The sequence below is a fragment of the Eptatretus burgeri genome, chromosome 17 (assembly GCF_056783735.1).
Source record: "Eptatretus burgeri isolate ZD-2024b chromosome 17, Ebu_testis_v1, whole genome shotgun sequence".
Classification (NCBI taxonomy): domain Eukaryota; kingdom Metazoa; phylum Chordata; class Myxini; order Myxiniformes; family Myxinidae; genus Eptatretus; species Eptatretus burgeri.
Genome location: NC_140977.1, coordinates 47,372,918 through 47,396,547, shown reverse-complemented (window position 1 = coordinate 47,396,547; position 23,630 = coordinate 47,372,918). Strand labels below are relative to the sequence as shown.

At 45.3% G+C, this 23,630-nt stretch overlaps 3 protein-coding genes across 4 annotated transcripts in view; all 3 read right to left on the bottom strand.

Moving 5' to 3' along the window:
* Positions 1–857, bottom strand: part of LOC147010005 (uncharacterized) — a 55,696-nt gene extending 54,839 nt beyond the window's left edge. The window contains exon 1 of the mRNA XM_085861220.1: positions 742–857. The gene's annotated coding sequence lies outside the window, so the exon portion shown is untranslated. The remainder of the gene's footprint in view (positions 1–741) is intronic.
* Positions 858–2,308: 1,451 nt separating this feature from the next.
* LOC147010004 (uncharacterized) lies at positions 2,309–14,459 on the bottom strand. 2 transcript variants are annotated; one of them, XM_085861091.1, is made up of 5 exons: positions 12,941–14,459; positions 9,423–9,479; positions 9,153–9,209; positions 8,699–8,803; positions 2,309–3,370 (listed from the first exon to the last, which is right to left on the bottom strand). In XM_085861091.1, exons 4-5 carry the CDS (start codon positions 8,742–8,744, stop codon positions 2,427–2,429), a joined length of 990 nt encoding a protein of 329 aa, XP_085717217.1. In that variant the 5' UTR covers positions 8,745–8,803; positions 9,153–9,209; positions 9,423–9,479; positions 12,941–14,459; the 3' UTR covers positions 2,309–2,426. The 2 variants fall into 2 exon arrangements, with proteins under 2 accessions (XP_085717217.1, XP_085717216.1); XM_085861090.1 differs by lacking the exon at positions 12,941–14,459 and adding an exon at positions 12,731–12,916.
* A 133-nt stretch (positions 14,460–14,592) lies between these two features.
* On the bottom strand, positions 14,593–22,226 carry COQ7 (coenzyme Q7, hydroxylase). Its single transcript, XM_085861100.1, has 5 exons — positions 21,826–22,226; positions 17,825–17,939; positions 17,581–17,720; positions 16,660–16,728; positions 14,593–16,331 (listed from the first exon to the last, which is right to left on the bottom strand). Exons 1-5 carry the CDS (start codon positions 22,090–22,092, stop codon positions 16,254–16,256), a joined length of 669 nt encoding a protein of 222 aa, XP_085717226.1. The 5' UTR covers positions 22,093–22,226; the 3' UTR covers positions 14,593–16,253.
* Between the last annotated feature and the right edge of the window lie 1,404 nt (positions 22,227–23,630).

Genomic DNA, 23,630 nt, shown 5'->3' with positions numbered 1-23,630 from the left:
CCCTGAGACACTTTTGACCCATTATAACCCTTTAAACCCCTTTCGACCCTTCACAGAGTTTTGTTGACCCTTTAGACCTGCAGACCGTTGAGAACCTTAACCCTGTTATAACTCTTAAGACCTTTACAACCTTGAAACTGCTTCGACCCTTTTGACTACTTAAGACTCCATATATTATTTTGACCTTTATGCCCTTTTAGACTCTATGGAACCTATAGACCCGTTTAGACCCTTACAACTATTGGAGGATAGCCTTTAGACACTTTAAAGACCTTTTGAGACTCCTTTGGCCCTCTAGACATTTATACCCCGGAGACCGTATATACCCTTTTCGACCTTTTAGACCCCTGAGACAAGACCCCTTCACCCTTTCAACATTTTAGACCCCTGAAACCCTCACATCATTTAAACCTATTAATGCATTTCGACGCCTATAAAAAATTTACATCCTTTATACCCCTTTGACCTTTCTCGACCTTCAGACCCATTGATATCCTCTCGACCCTAACTACTATTGGAACATATCCTTTAGACTTTTCAATTCCATATACCCTTTTGACCTCTTATGAGTGGTTAAACCTCATACACACTTTCGACCCTTTAAAGTTTAAACCCTCATAAACCTCTTGAAGTTTATGACCATTTAAAGCCCCATCGACCCTTTCGACACGTTAGAACTGCAAATTTTATACCCCTTTGGACCCTAACTCTTTCTACCAAAAATGACGATTGGAACATTACCTTTAGACCCTTTAAGACACTTTAGAATAGACCCCTTGACACTTTCGACCTCTCAGGCCCCTGAGATCCCATCTTCAGATCTCAGACCCCTTCAGATCGCTTAGACTCCTTGACCATGTAGACACTTTTGACCCCAACAGCTCATCGAATGAACTGTATTTCTCTGGCTCTTCATGTTCAGAATGAATTCCCCTTCACATTTTGAGGAAATCTATCTTTCTGCAAGATAATCAAAATGAACAATCCACATTACGGAAGAATGGTTATTTAATACAAACACAAACAACAATCGGAACAAACAATCGGCTTCAAAAGAAGAGATTTTTTGATTGAAGACAAAACACGATGAAGTTGCTCATCAAGCAGAAAACTTAATGACATGAGTAAAAATATCGAGAGGGGAAAAAACCCCCAAAGTTCAGCACGAACAAAGGAGATAAATAAGTAAACAAGCCGGTAGGAGGCGATGGGTCACCGAGCATGGAAACTATAAGATATCGAGCAAAATGGATGTCATATCACAGATAGGGAATCACCTTAAGATTACGCATATCAAATCTCCTCCAGTTCCATGTACTGATAACTACTCGGTATCCATTTGAATGAAAAGTACCGAAAATGCGGTTTGAAATCGGAAATCCCCAAAGTTCGAGGGAGTGCTGTGGGTGAACAAAGATCTAAATCGAAAATCCGGCTCGATCGTTTGTGCACAATGTATTCCAGACGATTAGTGTGAATTTTCATGACCATCCGACCATAACCCTAGGAGGAGTAGCATTTGGCGCGAAGGCACCTCCAGCTCTCGCATATTATCGAGTTTTGCACTAATTGACCTTTGACCCCTGACCTAAGCGAAATCGGTCAATATGTCCTGAGGCAAAGTTGTAGTACTCATTGAGTACCATGAACCTGCAAAGTTTCATTCGTATCGATGCACTCACCTGGTCACTAGGGGGCCTTCAATTTTCGCCAAATTTCGCACATACCCTAATTGTAGGGGGTGCTGTGGGTAAACTATTCCATATATCACAAAAAACTGGAATATATTTGATAGAGCATCACCTGTAGATCATTCGTGCGAAATTTCATAACCCTACGTGGGATAATGGCTTTCGGAATTGATTTCGCGTGAACGGTACCGATTTTGAAGGTTTTTCGGTTGTTGCTAGGGAACCAAAGCATCCCTAACAACCATCACAATTTCCAAAGCACGAGGTCATAAGATGTACCGACTACCCGAGTTTGGTCAAAATCCGCCCACGTTTACTACCAATTATGCTGATGACAAACGAACAAACATTCAAACAAAGACAGAATTACTGACAATAAGGGTCACCTATTTCGGCGACCCCCAGTGCGATTCAAACTGTAGTCTAAAAACTACAGCAATAAAAGAAGATTAATCTCCAGATCACGTTTTGTTAGACTTGGGGCAGGATGTTACATTGCACCTGCATACATGGACCATGGTGAGCATGGTAAAGAGCACAAGGTGAGCAAGACGGAGCATTTAACAATGCAGAACCACTAAGGTTTTATAGATCACAGTGGAACTGACAATGACTGGTCTCTATTAAAGTGACACACACACACACACACACACACACACACACACACACACACACACACACACACACACACACACACACACACAACACACTCCCTCCGGGGACAAGTGAGGGTATTCACAAGTGGATAGTCATGTGTCTCTTGCAGTGTGACGATCGGCTAAATGTCTTGTCACACACACTACATTTATATGGCTTTTCTCCAGTGTGCGTCTTTCGATGCGCCAAGCAATTTGAGTTATGACTGAAAGACTTGCTGCACACGTTGCACTTGTACGGCTTTTCTCCCGTGTGCATCCTCAGGTGTGCCTGGCAGTGCGAGAAATAACTGAACGACTTGTTGCATGCGCTGCATTTGTAGGGCAAGTCTCCCGCGCGCACCAGCGCGTGCTCCCGGCAAGTCGAGTCGTCGCCGCACGGCACGTCGTACACGTCGCACTCGTACAGGTTTTCCTCCGCGTGGACCTTCACGTGCTCCTGGCACTGAGAGTTACGGGTGAACGATTTGCTGCACACGCCGCACTTGTACGGTTTGTCTCCCGTGTGAATCCTCATGTGTTCCTGACACTTCGACTTCTGAATGAAGGACTTGCTGCACACGCTGCACTTGTACGGCTTGTCCCCCGTGTGAATCCTCATGTGCGCCTGGCAGTTGGAGTTCTGACTGAACGATTTGTGGCACACGCCGCACTGGTAAGGCCTTTCGCCCGTGTGGATGGTCATGTGTGCTTGACACGTCGAGTTCTGACTGAACGATTTGCCACAAACGCCGCACTTGTACGGCTTTTCTCCCGTGTGAATCCTCATGTGTTCCTGATACTTCGAGTTGTAGCTGAACGACTTGTCGCACACACTGCACCTGTACAACCTGTCCCTCGTGTGCAAACGTGCATGGCTCGTGAACAAGGATGCGTTGTCGGTTCCGTAAGGGCACCGAGTGCATTCGTGCTTGTATTCGTTGCACTCCAGACGGAGAGTCTGCTCCTGTCGCTGGGGAGTCTCGGTGTCACTTCCACCACAAACGGAACTGGGAAGCCTCTTGAAGATCTCAGCCGGTCTGTCTGTCCACACAAACAAAAGCGATTTCAAAAGTCTGGCACAGGGATGCGATAAATAAATAAATAAATAAATTACTTCATCACCAGTGGATGAGGAACCTCCAAGTATGGCAAGTAATGGATATTCAAGCTTTTATAAAACAAATTACCTGAAAATATCCATCAAAACAACACGCTTTGTGAGAGTCACTTCCTTCTTCAGGTACTTTACAGGTATACTAAGAAAGGAGGGTAAAGAACAGTAATAAAAATTTTTTTTTAAGAATGGGGAAAACAAGAAAAAGGAGCAATCAGAGATTGCAGACCCTCACCAGAACTTTTGTGTGGTGTATTGTGTATGGTGTATGTGTACTGGTGTGTTATGGAATTCATGAGACATCATGAGAAGTGACACTTTATAACTGCTGGCAGTGATGACCGGGTACCAAGACATCCAGCTTTGATGGGACACCTGACCCTGAGCCATGTCCTTTTTAAAAATTATTATTCAATTGAATTTAGAATGGGATTAAAATAAATTCAATTTAAATCAAATGGAAGACCAAATAGGTACAGTCCTGCATTGGAGTCATCAGATGGAACCAGAACAAGCAAAAAAGCAAAGATGAAGTCATCAGGAGGAACCTGAAGAGGATTCACATTTCAGCTGCTACTCCTCTACCCCCAAACCCATCCAGGCACAGCCAAGTGAACCTTATTTTTAAAAAATAAATTAAATAATAAGAAAAAAGAACCCAGATCAAAATATTAAATAATTTTGGCTGCCAGACCATGTGTCTGATCAAGTTGAAATTTCCCCATCACCACGAGATCATTATTTTGAAGTTTCACGTCGATTGATTAAGCGGTTCCAAAGAATACATTATTTAATATTTTTCTTCAATCCAACATGGCTGCCAAACCATGTGACCTATCAATTATTCCTGAATGAACTTGTACACCCAAGGCTTGGGAAACATTTGTGTGAAGTTTCCCCTCGATCTGTCCAGCTGTTCTGGAGAAGATTTTTTATAGGTTTTTGGGTAAATCCAATATGGCTGCCAAACCATGTGACCTATGATGTCATATGTGTGAACCTTTTGTTCCTCATAGATAGGTAGTCATACATGTAAAGTTTCACCTCGATCTGTTCGGTGACTTCAGAGATGATTTTGGAAGATTATTGTTTTTTTATAAACAATATCGATGCCGAATCACGTGACCAATGACGTCACGTGATTCGTGACGTCAGCTGTACAAGTAAAAAAAAAAATTCGTGTTCGTTTTTTGAATTTGTGAGTTTTTTGAAAAAAAAATCAATTTGTTTTTCTGTGGACAATTTTATCCCCAGATGACCCTCAAAATTTTTCATACTGATCAGATGTAGCATTCTACATATGCAATTATGACACCATAATGAAGGCACCTATGACGTCACAAACAAAAATCACATTCATTCCCCATGAGAAGTACTTGCCATGTGCCAAGTTTCAATTTTTTTCCTTGGTGCGGTTTCACAGATACAGAGGTCCAAAGTTTTTCTGTTTTTCCAACATGGCTGCCACACCACACGACCTATGATGTCATAATCATCATTAAAACATTCTACATGAGTAGTCGCACCTCTGGTGAAAATTGTCTCAGTCCGACAAGCGGTTGCGGAGAAAAACACAAAAGTTCTATGTGGACAAACAAACAAACAGACAGACAGACAGAAACAAACAAACAAACAAGCCGGTACGCGACGAGAGATCCGCTACGATCGAAGCGCTGGATACGATGCTTTTCATTCTGACCGATCCACCGACGAAGATTCATTGCCAAGACGTATTGGTTCATATACAATTGTTCCTCTGCCTGGCAAAATTTTTCCTATTGCGTATTTTGTCAACTGGCACTCCTCATAAAAAAATGACGGTAAATAGACACCCTATTTTTGAAGGACTACCATTTGAAAAAGAATCGGTTTGCTGGTTTGTGTTGGGGAGCCTCGCGTTGCACGCACACACACACACACACACACACACACACACACACACACACACACACACACACACACACACACACACACGGAAAACCCGATAAACTTCTCTCAATGCCCTTGTTTGACCACACCTCCTGAGCCACACAATATTTTTCAGAAGCCACGCCCACTTTCATACGCCACTCCCACTTTTCATCAACCACGTCCACTTTCCCTAAGCTCCGCCCACTTTCCTAAGCCCCTCATAAAAATGACGGTGAATAGACACCCGATTTTTGAAGGACTACCATTTGAAAAATAAAACCTCAATCAAAAATCGGCTCGAGTAAAATTTTCTAAATCTTTCGAAGTGTTTAATTCCGAAGTCTCGTTTCTCTACATTCAAAACTGAAGGACAAGTATTGAAAATACTGTACGCGGTTTTTCGGCCGCTGCACAGCAACGGGTGGTTGCTTGGCAACGAAACTCAAACGCGCACATTCCCAGATCATATGGCACATGTTGGCAAAGTTTCATCGAAATCGGTTCGCTGGTTCTTGCTGTGGAGCCTCGCGTTGCAGACACACACACACACACACACACACACACACACACACACACACACACACACACACACACACACACACACACACACACACACACACACACAGAGACAGACGGAAAACCCGACAATAAGGGATTTCTCGCATATATAGCGAATCCAACAAACAGATCCAAATGCAATAGCCTCTCCTTGGGCAAGGGTAACTATCGAGTTGATAGAATACATTACCTCATGTAGTGTTCAAGTGTATAAGATGTTTGGGGTGTTTGAGATAAGATGTTACCACAGAGATATTTGGGATATCATTTCGTCGACGACATGGGCTCGTAGGATAGCTTAGCTCAGGGGTGATTGCACTCGTCTCTGAACTGTCTAGGGCTCGAGGCTGACTTGGAATCCCGACTCAACTACCAACTGTCTTGGTGTTTCGCACTCGGGCGGAGCATCAATGTGTGTGCGTCACTCAGATGGGGGTTAAGACAGGCATCTGTGCAAAAATTATTTTGTGGATGTTAATGATCCCACGGTGTCCTTCGGGAAGTGTAGGCGAACAATCACCAAAATCCTGAACAAATTCCAAATTCCTGCTCTAAGCAACAGGGGAGCACTGCATCAGTGGCACAGCCATGCTCGCGGCAATGATGCACTCAGCCACATTGCATATAAAACTAGAACGACACTCGGTAGAGCTCATACCTCTGCCAGACTGAACAGTTTACGTTTTGTATCCCACCTTAAGGCCGGATCTAAATCCGGACCTGAAGCAAAAATCGAATCGGCTTGTTATTGGCACCGAACCAACTCGTCCACCAAGTTTTGTAACAACTCATCCACAACTTTTTGAAATCTCATGCGACATATCGTTTTTGGCCCCAATTTTCAATGGTGAAGAATCACTGAAATTTTTTTTTTTTAACCCGCCTATCCGGATCAGGATCTTCACCAAGGTCGAACCAATTAATCCTTGGGACACACCCAACTTGTCCACCAAGTTTCATCCACAACTTTTTGAGATATCGTGATAAATATAGTTTTAGGCCCCATCTCTCAATGGTGAAGAATCACTTCAAAATCCTCGTATCCGGATCCATAACCACATCTTCAGCAAAATCGAAACAATTCGTCCTTGTCACACACCCAACGTGTCAACCCAAATTTTGTCCGAATCCGTCCATAACCTTTAGAGATATCCTGCTCACCGTCAGACAGATAGGCGGGTAGACAAATAGACAGGGGTGAAAATATTGTTGTGGGCCGGGGTTCGGTGGCGATAAATGACCACGATGTGGAGCAGTAGAGCCGTCTCCCACGGAACACCCGGAATTTAGGTCGTGATCCTTGGATAACTCCAAAAGGTCACGGGTCAATGGTCGCGGACCATGGTCATCAATATTTTAACGCAGTGGGGTAGGGTTAATTGCCTAATTTCAATATACCTAAGTACCCACGTCGTCCAACTACTGGGGAAAACCACACCCTCGACCGACTTTGTCCGAACCGAGTCGCTATCACCGACTTGGATCCGGCGTAACGGAGCGGAAGTTACCAAAGCCGCGCCGGACGAAATGAACAATTTACGCCACGAACGGCCTCACTAATTCTCAATACGCCCCATGCTAGGCCAATGGGAGAAAGCACAGAAAACGAGCTGGAACATTTAACACGGGGGTTTATTTTACAATAGGCAATAATCGGGAAGGGAGACACAGAGCAGAGTTATCACGAATAAGAAATGTAATTCACAATGTACAAGGCACTTAACAATTCTACTTACAGACGGGGACCACGGACACACACACACACACACACACACACACACACACACACACACACACACCCAAAAGAAGATGGACCCCGTGGGTCTTTATTCGGTTGAGCCGGGCCGGGCTATCTTCCCGCCTCGTGCGGTCACACTGACTCTAAACCACCACGGTGGGACTCGAACCCACAACCAGAAGTCCACGGCCCACGTTCCTGGCTGCTCAGCCGCCACTACCACGAGAAGCCACCGCAAAAGGCCGCAGACGACGACCGAGACCAAGCCACCACGACTGCAGACGAAGCCAATCGCCACCAAGACCGCAGATGCTCTCACAACCATCAACCCTCTCCTCTCTTGAGGTGGAAGCGATCTCTTTTTTCTCCCACTCACCTTCCGATTGGACGAAGGGTTGTCGGGCGACTCGTGGCCGCCCCTCATTGGCCGAGCCAAACACTCCATCTGGCTAAGGCGGAGCCAGCCCTGAGGTGATGAGCTTCCTGATTGGACAAGGAGTGGTCCGGTGGGAGGGTCAACGACCACCCTCCTCCCGTGTGTATCTGAGAACCCAGACGGAACAGCCAGGGGAGCACCCTATTCTCCATTCACCCTTGTAGCGGGGAGGGGCGATCTCTGGCCTGCCGCCATTGATTCGACGAGCTCACGGTGGGTGGAGGGAACCTCACCCCTGTACGTGACACACTGCACGTGGGCGATGGATGGTGATGGTGCGAAAACGAAGGAAGATTGAAGATGTAAAAAACCTGACTATAAAAGTAACGAGTAGCGCACACACATGTAATTAACCCATTCGACAGAAGGACGGGACCCTGACTATAAACACATACTTATCGAAATAACTAAGTTTAGGGACTGCTGTCTGTTTGTGTGCAAAAGGTTTCCAAATCCGTAACAATATAACCTCCTTCCACTTTCGATGGTGGAGGTAAAGATGGACCTGAATAGTTGGTTAAATTGATGGGTTGTTGATGAAGCTCAGGCACGATGGGCCAACTATTTGCCTACTTCCATGTCCAAGATCCTTGCACACGTTGCATTGTTCACCTGCACAAGAAGAATACTCCCTCGGCTCTTCCTTCACTCGGACCATTTTTGGAGTCCCCGGAGCGTTACCATGGACACGTCTCGTCTCCAATGGACCCGTTTCACCTAAACGGAACCCGATGTTAGAGCAGAGAAGGATGACGCCACTTGAACATACAACTGGTTAAATATTTACACAAAATTCAAAACGACTGATGGAGTGCGGATATCAAATCCAATTTATACTTTCAAAAAAAACTAAAAAAATAAAAAAAACTTATCAATCAACTTCCAAAACTCTTGGAAACTCTCACAGTGACAAAAGGGAATTACGAGTTGTGTTAATGTGACGCCAACAAGTATTGTTAATTTTCGATGCTCAGGACGATTGTTTTTTTTTATTTTGAGATCGGGAAAGTAGTTTTATTAAAATTGAAGATTTAAGTGAATGATTCAAATGTCTTGATGAACTTGCGTTGTGAAGAACAATTCTCTCCAACTTCAATTTTCACTGTCGTCTCCCAAATAAAATCTGAAACACAAAGAAAGCGTTAAAACTGTTCCCACCATTCTCCTCCTGTAATTCCTCTCCTTGTTCTTTTGGTGTCATTTGTTGTTTTGCCACTGGTTCCCCTCTCTGCCCCCCCCCCCCACTACCAGCATTAAATATAAAATGAAATTTTCAGATAAATCATTATCATTCAGTGTCATCAACTTTTCCAATGGTATTCGTCTGGATTGTTACCTTGTGAGGGAGAACCGTCTGTAGATTCAAGTTTCACCTTCACCACCACTGGGGGATCTACATGGAAGGAACACACACAACAATCAATCATCACCACCACCAAGCCTCATTGAAGAGCAAGGTTAGATAGGCAGTGGGGTAGTGGGAAACAATTGTGCACAGAAGAAAACACTGAAACTAGCAAGTCAGAACATGAGGTTAAGAAAGGTTCATGGGAGTAATAAAGATCAGGGTTCAAGATAGTGGATGACATGAGATGCTGGTGCACTGCCTGCTTGAAGCCTTGGAGGGAAGAGTGGGAAAGAACAGCTTCTGGAGGGCATTTCCATGGATGGAATAAGTGAGGAACAAAAGAGTTCAATTGTGCAATCAGCCTGGATTTGGAAGGTTAACCAGGGGGAGCTTACTGGAAGGACGTGTGTATCCTGGAGTTGCTGGAGACGGTGGGGCGGCAGGACGCACGGTGGGTGAGGTGCCAAGAAGCACAGTTAGGGTCAGCGGGAAGCATGGTGAGAGTCAGCAGGAAGCGTGGTGAGGGGCAGCAGGAAGCACGGTGAGGGACGGTGGAGGCATGGTAAGGGGTGGCGGGAAGTGTGATAAGGGTCGGCGGGAAGCATGGTGAGGGGCGGCGGGAAGCCTGGTTAGAGGCAGCAGGAAGCACGGTGGGAGTGGTGAGACGCATGGTGGGGGTGTTGGGATACTGACGAGGAAGATGAACGGTTTTGTGTTGGCATTCTCTTCAGACCGGATATCTTTGAGGGAATGGGAAGAGTTAGGTTCATGAGATCGTGCAAAGTTAATGAGTGGGTAGTCTGCATCAGAGTAATGGGCAATTTTCAAGGAGCAAAAGCGTAAGGTGCAGAGTAGGTATATTTGAGTGAGGTGTAAGGGTAGAAGCAGAAATAGAACAGGGTGGAAGAATAGGGAGGAATGAAGTGTTATTAACCCCAGATATGAGGTGAGAGGAATTTATGACCCTCATAAATTTTCACACTGATCAAATGTGGAGTTCAACATATTCAATGACGTCATAACGAGGGCACCTATGACGTCATAAAAAAATCACACTCATTCTCCATGAGGAGTACTTGCTATGTACCAAGTTTCAGTTTTTTCCTTGGTGCGGTTTCAGAGATACAGAGGTCAATTTTTGGGGGTTTTTTCCAACATGGCTGCCACAACACATAACTTATGATGTTATAATTATCATTGTAACATTCTGCATGAGTAGTTGCACCAATGGTGAAAATTTTGTCTCAATTGATGAAGCGATTGTGGAGAAAAACACGAAAGTTCTGTGGAGACAAACACATAGACAGACAAACAGACGAACAAACGGACCCAAATGCAATACTCTCTCCGAATCCTTTGGCGAGGGTAAATTTGTGTGCAGTTTTGGTCACCACAACTCAGGAAGGACGTAGATGATGCCATGGAGAGGGTTCAGCGCAGGGATACTAGATTGATTCCGGGCCTAGCTCGACTCAGCTACGAGGAACGGCTGAAGGAGACAGGGCTTTATACACTAGAAAGGAGGCGGTTATGAGGAGATAGAGATGTTTAAGATAATGAAGGGTATCTATACTAATAAAAGGCAGTGTGTGTGTGTGTGTGTGTGTGTGTGTGTGTGTGTGTGTGTGTGTGTGTGTGTGTGTGTATGTCCATTAAGAACAACATATATATATATATATATATATATATATATATATATATATATATATATATATATATATATATATATATATCTCTCTCTCTCTCTCTCTCTCTCTCTCTCTCTCTCTCTCTCTCTCTCTCTCTCTCTCTCTCTCTCTCTCTCTCTCTCTCTCTCTCTCTCTCCCCATCCATGCCATATCCCCTCCCAATGGAGTGCAGTACCCTCCTTCCCGCATCTCCTCTCTCACTTTCCGCTCCTCTCTCTCTCTGGACATATTTGGACAGTGGTTATGTCCGGGTGGTGTTCGTCTCCGGACGTGTGCGGGCGGTGTTCGTCACCAGACGCGTCTGGGCGGTGTTCGTCTCTGGTCAGCTTGGCTGCAGACGTGTCTGGTGGTATTTATGTCTGGACGAGTGTTTGTCTCGGGGCTGTGTTTATAGTATGTCCGGTAGAAAATGGATTTCAGACATTATTTTGTTTCCGTCTTCACTGTTATTCCACACAGAATAATTTTGATGAAACGACATGAATCATAATTAACCCTCCACCACACGTCTGCCTTCCCTTCCTCTCACATACTGTCTTCCCTTCTCCCACGCCTACTCACTACCCCTCCCTGCTTTCCCCTCCTCCTCTTCACTCTCTCCACCTCTCTCTCCCTCTTTTTCTCCCTCCCCTTTCAACATTACCGTGAACAAAGTGACGGGTGGTATTTGCTGGTAGATAAAATAATTGCAGGAATTGTTTTTCAGCAAAATGGAAACCGACAGCACCGGGGTGCAAAGTTTCAGAGTAATGAGAGGATGGTCGTGAAGTCGGAGTATTTCACTCAGAGTACTTAATGCATGGAAATCGTCCCCCTGGAAAGGTTGTCACAGCAGAAATAGTAATTTTTAACATCGAGGTAGACATGTCGAGGTGGTGGAGGTACTTAGATATCGGCACGATTACACAAGCTTGATGGGGAAAATGACCTCTCGTTGAAGTTCCTTGGAAACTTTTAATCAATAAAGGGAATTATTTCATTCCATCTCGGTGTTGAGAAGATAAAGGATAAAGAATCAGTGGAGCCAAACAAAGAAGAGGAAGAAGGGAGGTTGAAGAAGAAGAAGAAGCAGTCGAATGAGAAGAAGAAGAAGAAGCAGTCGAATGAGAAGAAGAAGAAGAAGCAGTCGAATGAGAAGAAGAAGAAGAAGCAGTCGAATGAGAAGAAGAAGAAGAAGCAGTCGAATGAGAAGATGAAGCAGTCGAATGAGAAGAAGAAGCAGTCGAATGAGAAGAAGAAGAAGAAGAAGAGAAGGAGAATGAGGAGGATGAGGAGGCCGTTCGGTCCATCAGGGCTGTGCTGCACCAACGCCAGACAACAACGGAAGATCAACGTGAGAGGACACAGAGGATTATCGACTGCACATGAGACCTGAGGCCCAGACAGACCACAAGCAAAGACACGATGAAGTACGCACGACGATGGACACTAAAAACAACAAACATTCATCTCCACAGGGGGACCAAAACCAGCAAGGGTCGACGGGACACATCCGGTGTGTGAAATGTTCCATGTCGGCGAAGTTTTCACGAAGCGGACACGATGGTTTCATTGAACACCGAGCTTCGACTTCGTCGTTCTTTCAGTGCTGTCGTTCATTTGCCACACCTTTTAACATCGCCATGACGGATCATGTGCTTCCCACGGGGGTGCAACGCACACTTCTGCGTCAACCTTGTTTCCCCAGAGGTCGCACAGAACGCTCTCGCACCGACGCTTCTCCACAGCCCGTCAGCTGTCCGTGCAGGACGTGCACACCGGAAGCATGTCGAACAATTTAACCCAAAACAAATTTTTATTAAAGACAAAAAAACCCACCTTGCGCTCACAACAAACATTTTATTTTAATAAATCACACAAGCAAAGCAAGCACTCCAACGGAACGGCTGGCTTTGCGAGCGCCCCAACAGCTGCTTGGTAATGGCCGCTCAACCCGGAAGTGGGCGGAGCATAAACGCTTGGCCAATGGGCGCTCTCGAGGGCAGGCGGCCGCCATGTTACCACTCCATGGAGCTGCCAGGGGACGAGATTTGAATAAATTATTTTGCCTTGAAATGCCACCAAAGGGAAACCAGAACACACACCTGTAGTGTAGTAGATAGTAGAAAAATCGTGCAAATTATGATACAAGCATCAAATTTGGCATTTCTGTTCTGCAGGGCTTTCTGATCAAATCTGCCCGATTGGCCATTTGAAAATCCACATTTTGAAAAGTTTAAAAAAAAAAAAACTTCAAAAAAATTTGAAGTCACAGCTGGCTGAAATTCTTGAAGCGCGAGTGAACATCCCAGACAGAGAACCAAGGGGAGATGCAGTCATCATTGATGGCTCAGCACTTATCAATGCCCTACCTCCACGCACTTCAAAGATAATTGATGACGATGCTAAAGAAGACATCATCCCAAAGGTGGAATCCTATGGTGCGAGGTACGAGAGGGTGGACGTAGTGTTTGATGTGTACAAGAAGTCAAGTCTGAAGTCCGACGCAAGGTCGAAAAGGGAGCAAGGAATCAGAAGAAGAGTGACAGGAACCAGTAAGACCCCACGTAACTGGAGAAGCTTTCTTCGAGATGACAGCAACAAGACTGAGCTGTTTCACTTCCTTGCGGAAAAGATGTGTGAAGCACAGACGACAAGCACAGTCATTGTCACAAAAGGAGAAGATGCTATTAGCAACACAAGGAAGTCACTGGATGCTGTGTCTCCATGTTGTCATGAAGAAGCTGACAGTCAAATATTTGTACACGCCAGGGATGCAACGATGGATGGAAGCAAGTCCATTATCATTAAGGCTAATGACACGGATGTACTAGTTATAGCAATATCTGTACTGCCATCCTTACAGGAACTAGGTCTTGAGAACATGTGGATTGCCTTTGGCCAAGGAGCCAAGGCGCGATGGATTCCAGTCCATGAGGTAGTTTCCGCAATAGGGCCTGAGAAAGCTAGAGGGATCCCATACTTCCATGCGTTCACTGGACGTGACGTCGTGTCTTCCTTCCGCGGTGAAGGGAAGAAAACTGCATGGCAGACTTGGAGCGTCTTTGATGATGTTTCTGAAACATTCACCAATCTCAGCCAGCATCCAACATTGATTCGTGATCTTGACTTTTTTGAAGTTTTTTTTTTTTTGAAATTTTTCAAAATTTGGATTTTCAAATGGCCAATCAGGCAGATTTGATTAGAATCCCCTGGAGAACAAATGTGCCAAATTTGATGCTTGTATCATCATTTGCACGATTCCTCTCAAAAATTGCTGTTATCTGCCCCACTACTGGCCTTATGCTCTCTCTCCGAGTGTCATTAACAAGCCATTCGATTTTTAACCAGAAATCCCTCGGTAACTAGTTAAGTACGAAACGAAGCATGATTTTTTCCTGAACATTAGAATGTTTCATGCACATCAACTTGGACTCGACCTCCCGGACTCCATTCTGATGTCCCCCTTTCAAGTTGGAGAACAAATGGAGTAGATGCACATCATCGTTTTATTAGTTAATCGAGTGATGGTAATACAAACAGCGACTTTGTCTACATATTACATATGCAACAACACGATCACTTTGGTCTACTTACTCGAAGGGATTTCCTTCACCGCAGACATTTGATTAAAGCGATCAACGACGAGATGTCACCACCTGAAGTTATTGAATCTCAATATTTAAATCTTTGCAAAAGTGGTGGTGGTGATTGTTGACATCATTGGCAGTGTGGAGGAGAAGGAGGAGAAGGAAGGAGGAAGAAGGAAGGAGGAGGAGGAAGGAGGAGAAGGACGAGAAGGAGAAGCCTGAATATTGCCTTCTCTTCTCAGTGCAACGTGTTTCAGAACTTACCGAGACACTTATAATGTGCATACAATCTGTCCCCGTTAACAACTCTAACCACAACTATCATTTCACACAATATCTCCAAAGCGGTGAACATTTTGCAAGTTACACCAACCCCTTCACAACCCCTCAAAAGGCCACAAAATGCTGCTGTTACCCAAGTGAGACATAATTAGTGTGGAAAGAAATATCCCGAACCCCACCCCTTATCCAGGCTTCCAACTACCATTCCGAAGTGGTCTACGAGTCTCACTTTTCAGGAACGCTCATCGAATAGCAGACACAGGATGGTGCGAAGGTACTGACCTTTCCTTTGAGCCATTCAGTGTAGGTTCGATTCCCGACCAGACTATAAAACTGTTGGATTGGTGCTTCCCAAAGCGTTTCATTCCTCAGGTGGGCGCTAAGCTGGGAGTCCTGACTACGAGCATCAGTTGTTCGACATTAGAGATTCCACGCCACCTTTCACGAAGAACAGTCCAATTGTCGTCGGCACCCTGAACCAATTACAAATTCCTGCTCAAATCACCTTCAGTCAAATGCAAGCCTGGCCAGCCGAGTCATGAAAGCCTTTTTGGGACAAACATGTTTCCCCACCACATGATGGAAATAATTGGAGTTATTAAAAGTAGTAGTAGTAGTAGTAGTAGTAGTAGTAGTAGTAGCAGTAGTAGTTATCGAAGAGGAAAACCACCGCTACCAACATTTACATTCAAGTGGTTGATTTGTGATAATAACGAAAAAAAAGAAGAGTACTACATGCATGACTAAACTCCAAATTGTGGTAAGATAAATAAATAAAACACTTGGGGGGGGGATAGGGGGAGGGGGTAACAACACATGGACCACCCTATACAATCTCAACACACTTCACAACTTTTAAAGCTCATGTTGGTTGGTGGTAGTTTTGCTTGACCTCTTAATCCCTATAATTCAAACAACGTTTCCTCCTCAAATCACTGCAATCACTGAACTCCGACGACTTGACATCTGTTTGATTCGTTGTTTTTTTTAGGTCAGGATGTCTAACTGCTTAGAAGAGGTGACGAATCGGGGAAAACCTCTTTGCGGCCAAAAGAGACTGGAACTAACGAGAGGTTTGTCTTCTTAACTCAAGTCTTCACTCTCCTAAAATAAAAAAAAAATAAAAAAAGGTTCTGGCTCAACATCAAGCATCACACGTCATCCCTATCCCGACATAAACTATTTGGACAGAAAGGGAAATAACAAGAAAGTGTCGAAGCAACCGCTCCGGACATCGGCGAAGGCGTACTCTTCAGACGAAAGGCACAGCCGGAACGAGCTCAGATGCGCTCGGACAAGTAGATGGCCGCCTTGCAGCCCAGTTGGATCGTCGTTTTGAGCACGGCATAACCCGGAGCCTGCAAGATAGAAGTCAAGGAATATGGAGACTCACGGTCAATCACATCCAAGTGTGTTGGTGTTTGTATTAATCTTGTAATTTGGCAGCTCTTCATCAAAGTAACACTTGTGAGGAACTATTCTCTTATCTCAACAACTACCTTACGATGATCAATTTTCAGAAATGTTTTCAAACTGATAATGCTCAACTACCCAAGGAAATCCTGAGAATGGTTCAACAGGTGGAAGGGGTTAAGTGTGATGGATCAGATGAAGGACTTTCATCGCAGGATTTGCTTCGCCAAAGCGCACGGAAGCCGCAGGCATGTGCAAGGCAGATGAACATACTTGTTCCGCATCGTGTTCCAGGCCGGTGTCATGGTGCTCCATCTCATCATCACGAAACTTCTTCAACACCTTGAGGACCAATGGAAGAAAAAAAAAATAAAAAAATAGAAACATCAAGTTCATCGCTCAAATTGATCATGCCATCACACAAAAGGTCTCCTCTCATTGTACCACAGACTCTCATGTGGTCTTGGATCATACGTGTTCATCCTGTATGCTGATAACCAAGCCATCTCCAAAATAGTTAGCTTTAGTTTGTTTGGCATGACTCCCGTGGCTGGCACAACCGCCACGACTGGCACCACCACTGTGGCTGGCACGACCACCGCATGCCCGCCTTGGCCGGCACGACCGCCGTGTGCCCACCGTGGCTGGCACAACCGCTGCGTGCTCGCCGTGGCTGCCATGACCACCGCGTGCTGGCATGACCACCACGTGCCTACCGCAGCTGGTACCACCGCCGCGGCTGGTAAGAACAGCCACACGCTGCCATGGCTGGCACGACCACCGCACGCCCGTCTTGGCTGGCACGACCGCCGCGTGCCCACCGTGGCTGGCACAACCGCCGCGTGCTCGCCGTGGCTGCCATGACTACCTGGCATGACCACCACGTGCCTGCCGCAGCTGGCATCACCGCCGCGGCTGGCACGACCGTCGCATGACCGCCATGGCTGACACGACCGCCGTGCGCCCGCCACGGCTGGAACGACCGCCGCAGCTGGCACGACCGCCAGGCGCACCACCGACCTTTGATAACCCTCAGTTGATAAAACATATCGTTCTAACTGTCCACCACCACAGATCGACAGCAGCAATGACAAAGTTAGGCATTCCTCCATAAACTGCTGACCGAAATGGCGTTAAACCTCTAACTGGAAACCGAGGCACCAAAAACCGCCAATGGACAAGAGTTTGACGTGCCTGGAGAAGCTCTGTGTAATGCTGTGGGTTTTGCTCCATCAGAGTCCGAATCTGATTGTTGTAGTGATCAGAGATGACCTCTTCCACCGCCACCGTACAAGCCATTGCTCCTTCCTTGCCCAGTAGCGCCGTGCCTGCGCCTGCAGGACCATAGATTGCAATCTCATTCCCGCAAGTAACCCAATTAGCACCCATTACAGACCGATCCGACGGTGTGAGACGCAGATTGATCCTGCACACTCACCGACGAGGAAACCCGCGACGTTCCAGATCGGCAGCAAAGCCGTGGGCCGTACACGATGCCTGACCATCAGCTCTTCGAACGTCTGCAGATGCGCCTTCTCCTCGTCCCACATTTTCTGCATGGGCAAGACCGAAGTGTTTCAACATTTTGGAGGTCTTTGCATCAATTCTCGTCTACACATCCTCTTTTTAAATACCTCCGCCACCGATGGTGGACAGAGGATACGTTTTCACCCGTCTATCTGTTTGTCCGTGAGCAGGATATCTCAAAAAGTTTTGGACGGATACTTGGTGGACAGGTTGGGTATGTGACAAGGACGTATTGATTCCATTTCGGTGAAGATCCGAATCTGGATCCGATCAGTTTTTTTAGATCCTCGTGGAGGATCTCCGTCTTACCCACGTTGTTGTTCTTCATCTTCTTCTTGTGGACTTTTTTGTTTCACAGCCTCCAGGTTTCATCGAAACTTCCTGAAACTTGGCGTATATATGTAAAAATACTCTGCGCAGACAGTAACCATCTCCGATTTTGAAAATTCCTCCGAGAAACAAAGTTATGACGTCAAAATATCTCCGCTAATGGAAATCGCCAAAAAAATTATCTCCGAAACTAGGCAAGCTTTTTGAATTCTGTTTGCGGGAATTGAACAGGGCATTATCAGAGATGAATTACCGCACATATGATACATCACTATGATGTCATATCAATTTTTATGACGTTCCTATTCTTTTGACATTTTTTGTTTCACAACCCAGAGTTTTCATCGGATCTTCGTGAAACTTGCCATGTATATGCGGAAAGCCTACGCGCAGCCAGTAACCGTCTCCGATTTTGTAAATTCTTCAGAGAAAAAAAGTTGACGTCATAATATCGCCGCTAATGGAAATCGCCTGTACCATTATCTCCGAAACTAGGCAAGCTGTTTGAATTTTGTTTGCGGGAATCAAGCCGGGCATTAGCACAGATAACAGTGAACAACAAATTTCAAATTTTTTTTTTACTGGAGATGTGTAAAGTGATTAAGACTAAGTTGGGTACGCTGATTTCAAAAATCATAACCGTTTTGCTGTATCACGTCAGGATTTTCAGGAACAGAAATATTCCCATTGCCTAGAAGTCAGGATTTCAATGAAATTTACATATGTCTTTAACATGTCTATTTCGTACAATTGTTGTTAACTTGTGTTATATTTCTTTCTTTCAGATAAAGATGAGTAGGCGTTCCTGTACCAATCATCCTGACAACTTCTGTTATGTCTGTGGTCGGTATACCAAAAAAGATCAACAGCGAAGTATATCTACAGCAGTGAAAATGAAGGCCGCCTACTTTCACTACTTCGGGTGTAAGGTGGGGGACCAAGAACAGAGCTGGGCACCACACATCTGCTGCACAAGCTGTCACACAACCTTGACTCAGTGGTTGGTGGGCAAGCGCGCGAGCATGCCATTTGCGGTGCCCATGATATGGCGCGAGCCGCAGAATCATCATGATGATTGTTATTTCTGCTGCACAAGCATCGCCAGCTTCAACAAGAAGACTAAAGGTCACATCAAGTACGCTGACTGCGTCTCTGCTCGTAAACCTGTGCCTCATGATGACGAGAACCCCGTTCCAACACCTCCAGCTGATCAGAACATAGCTGTAAGCAGTGGTGAAGAGGATGGTGATGATGAACCTTTTGAACCCGACACTCAAGAATCACACCTTCTGAACCAGGGAGACTTAAATGATCTTGTAAGAGATCTCTCGCTGTCAAAGGCGAAGGCAGAGCTGCTTGGATCAAGGCTGCAGCAGTGGAATCTACTTGAACCTAACACCAAGAAATCCTTGTTCAGAGCACGTCACAGAGACATGGCTGAGTTCTTTGAGATGGAAGACACGATGACATTCTGCAGTGACATCAACGGTCTGTTGAAAGAACTTGGGTGTGATCACGATCCTGCAGACTGGCGCCTCTTCATCGACTCGGGGAAGAACAGCTTGAAGGCTGTTTTGCTCCACAATGGCAACGAGAAACCATCAGTCCCACTGGCTCACGCGTTCGGCATGACAGAGACCTATGAGACTATGCGGCAGCTGCTTGATTCCATCAAGTACAATGACTTCAACTGGCACATCTGCGGAGACTTGAAAGTGGTGGCGCTGTTGTTAGGGCTGCAGTCAGGCTACACGAAATACATGTGCTTCCTTTGTCTCTGGGATAGCAGAGACGACAAGAATCACTGGACGAAGAAAGATTGGGAAGAGCGAAAAGAGCATGTACCTGGTCGACACAACGTGAAGCATGTCGCCCTTGTCGACCCAGCCAAGGTTTTCCTTCCACCACTCCACATAAAGCTCGGCTTGATGAAAAGTTTTGTACGGGCAATGGATCTGAATGGGCGTGGGTTTTTATACCTCAAGGAAAAGTTTGGCAACACCTTGTCGGAGGCCAAGATCAAGGCTGGTGTCTTTGTTGGACCGCAAATCCGACAGATTATGAAGGACGAAACTTTTCCGACAACTCTAAACCCCAAAGAGCTGGCAGCGTGGAGGAGCTTCAAAGCTGTGACGGACAACTTCTTGGGGAACGAGCGCGCGGACAACTAAGAAGAAATAGTGCAGCAGCTGCTGGAGTCCTTCAGGAAACTTGGCTCCAGGATGTCCCTGAAAATCCATTTCCTACACCAGCACCTGAACTTCTTCCCTGACAACTTGGGAGCAGTCTCGGATGAGCACGGCGAGCGATTCCACCAAGAGATTTCACTCATGGAGATGCGTTACCAAGGGCGGCACAACCCGAACATGATGGGCGATTTCTGCTGGTTCCTGCATCGTGAAACTGACACAGAGCAGCACAAACGCAAAGCCAAATGCCTAAAGCATTTTTAATTACATTCTAGTGGAGTTTTTCTGTAATTTCTATAATTTTGAAGCATTCATGATGAAATAAATGAATAAATGAATTTTAGTAAATTTCATTGAAATCCTGACTTCTAGGCAATGGGAATATTTCTGTTACTGAAAATCCTGACGTGATACAGCAAAACGGTTATGATTTTTGAAATCAGCGTACGCAAGTTAGTCTAAATCACTTTACACATCTCCAGTAAAAAATTTTTGTTGTTCAGTGTAATTTATCGCAAACCCAATACATCACAATGACGTCATATTCGTTTTTATGACGTCATCATTAAGAGGACGAGGATCTTAGCTCATTTGAGCTTGTTAAAATTAATTCTTCACCATCGAGAGATGCGACCAAAAAACGATTTTATCGCACGATATTTCAAAAAGTTGACCGATTCAGACAAAACTTGGTGACTTGGTTGGGTCGTCGACAAGAACAAGCCGATTCGATTTTGGTTAAAGTCCAGATGCAGATCCAGCCTTCCGGTGGGATACAAAACGTAAACCGTTCAGCCTGGAGGAGGTATGCCCTCTACCGAGTTCCGTTCTAGTTCATTCATTACCTCGCTTGGACCTTGGTGTTGGCTCAACGGTTAAGTTGGCTGGCTTAAGACCTTAGGGTCTTGAGTATGAGCCCCTGTCTATTCGTTGAACTAACACCAGGTGGGTAGACTCAGCCTGTCATCCTTCCAAGGTCAGCAAAACGAGTACCAGCTTACTAGTAACATGGTGGTGGTCGTATGGCAGCTTAGCTGCTGCCGGGGTAGCTATCATTTCTTGAAGCGCGACTGTGCCGCTGATGCAGTGCCCCTCCAGCAGTACACACACTGGAACCGGTACTCATTTCGCCGACCTCGGAAGGATGACAGGCTGAGTCAAACCCCTGGTGTATAAACTCAGGACCCTCGGATCCCAAGCCGCCACCTTAACCACTGAGCCAACACCAGGCTCTACTAGTAACATGGGGCACTGCATCAGCGGCACAGCTCCGCACTCCCAGCAACGATGGAACCAGCAGCCACAGGCTGTTCACCATCAAGGTCAAGACCAAGCGCGGTCTCTGAGGTCTCTGCTCCTTTTGAACACCCGTGTGCCCCCGTTAAACACGTGCCTGTATGATGGGACCCACAGGTCCTCGTCCCAGCACGGCCGACTGTCCGGCGTACAGGCGATCGGCTCCGTACTCCCCAGCGTGGTCGACCCTAATGATCCGGCACAATAGGGCTCGGTCGACCCCGTCACTGCCCCCATTTTCCCGCCTTTTCGACCTTTCAACGGATTCCCACTCCTCAGGCTCGATTCTCGTCTCGTTGCTCCGGTAACGCCAGAGCGGTCTCCCCCTCAGGACCAGGCGACACGAACTGAAGCGGCCCAACATCGCTTAGCGACGCTCAAAGGACCTTGACGCCCTTGTGTGGAGCTGTGGTGATTCTGTACAATCAGCTCGTTCAGGAAACACTGTTATTACTCAAAAAAAATTAAATTAAGGATTTTATTTGCGTCACAAATCGAAAAAAAAATCTCGGCGCCTTTGGTGATAATGATAATAATAATAATAATAATAATAATAATAATAAATAAATAAGCTTTTCTTTCTTTTCGTGTTTCAGCGAAAAAAAAAATTTGTTTGTTTTAAATCATTTACGCCGATATAATAATGTTTTCATGCCCCCAAATCCCCCAACGATAAGGAGATCTGTCGTTGAATGAAGAAATTACACACTTTTTTTAACCAATGAAGGAGGGACAACAGCCACGCTTGGAGTTTCATTCCCAGCAACGAACGCTCTATTACTAACTACATTGCCATGGCCGACATACGGAGCTCGAAATATTTCACTTTTAATACAAGGAAATACGAGCTTCAACGGAGTTGAAGACCATTAGGACCATGAAGCTGCGTTTCAGTTTAGTCGGTTTTTCGGAACCACCAGCAAGTTGACCGTGTCCACACAGGATTCCAAACGGGGTGGGGGATGGGGTGGGGGTTGGGATGGCAAAAATGCAAATGGCGTCTTCTGTCGTGGAGAAGGTAAAATCCGAAGTCATGCAAACATATATATATATATATATATATACATATATATATATATATATATATATATATATATATATATATATATATATATATATATATATATGTTTTTTTTCGATTGCAGATTAGGCTTCTGAATGACTCCTGGAAGATTTACTGACATGGAGAAGTGGACACGCACCGAAACGGCACGGATCCTGAAGGTGAACTATGCTTTAATCAAAAACAAGGACAAATGTGTCCAAGAGCCGCGTCCGAAAGGCAATAACAACAACTTCCGATATTTCGTCACGTGCCTTGATGGAGCCAATAGCGAGACCCGTCACGGAGGCTCCTCGTTCATGACGAGAAAATCGTGTATTTACGAAATTACAACATCTTAAATGGAATAATCTATAAATAGTAACGTGAACTTTTCTAAATGTTAAAGCAAATGTCCGAATATATTTAAAAGTTCATGATAGACGCTCTCAAAAGGCACCGTCAATGTGAGGATGTGTACAGGTGTTTAGTATTAAAGGAGATCCAGATCCTGTATATAAAAGAGCAGAGTCCTAAATGTTTTGTCTTGAAATTTAATTCCAAGCAATAAGGCAACGAAAGGTGAAAAATTTGAAAAGGGGGTGCAGATTTTCTATGGGAACTGTATATTTTGGTTCACGAGTCAGTAAGTGACTACGATATTCGTTATGGGTGTGTGTGTATGTGTCTGTCTGTCTGTCTGTCTGTCCCGAGCATAGCTCTGTGGGGTTTGATCCGATCTTAATAAATTTGGGTGGGAGGTTTATATCATGATCTGGTTGTGTTTTCCTGAGAATGGGCGTGCTGCGCCCATTATGGGTAGAACCACGCCCAAAAAACAGGTTTTTAGGGGGTAGCCG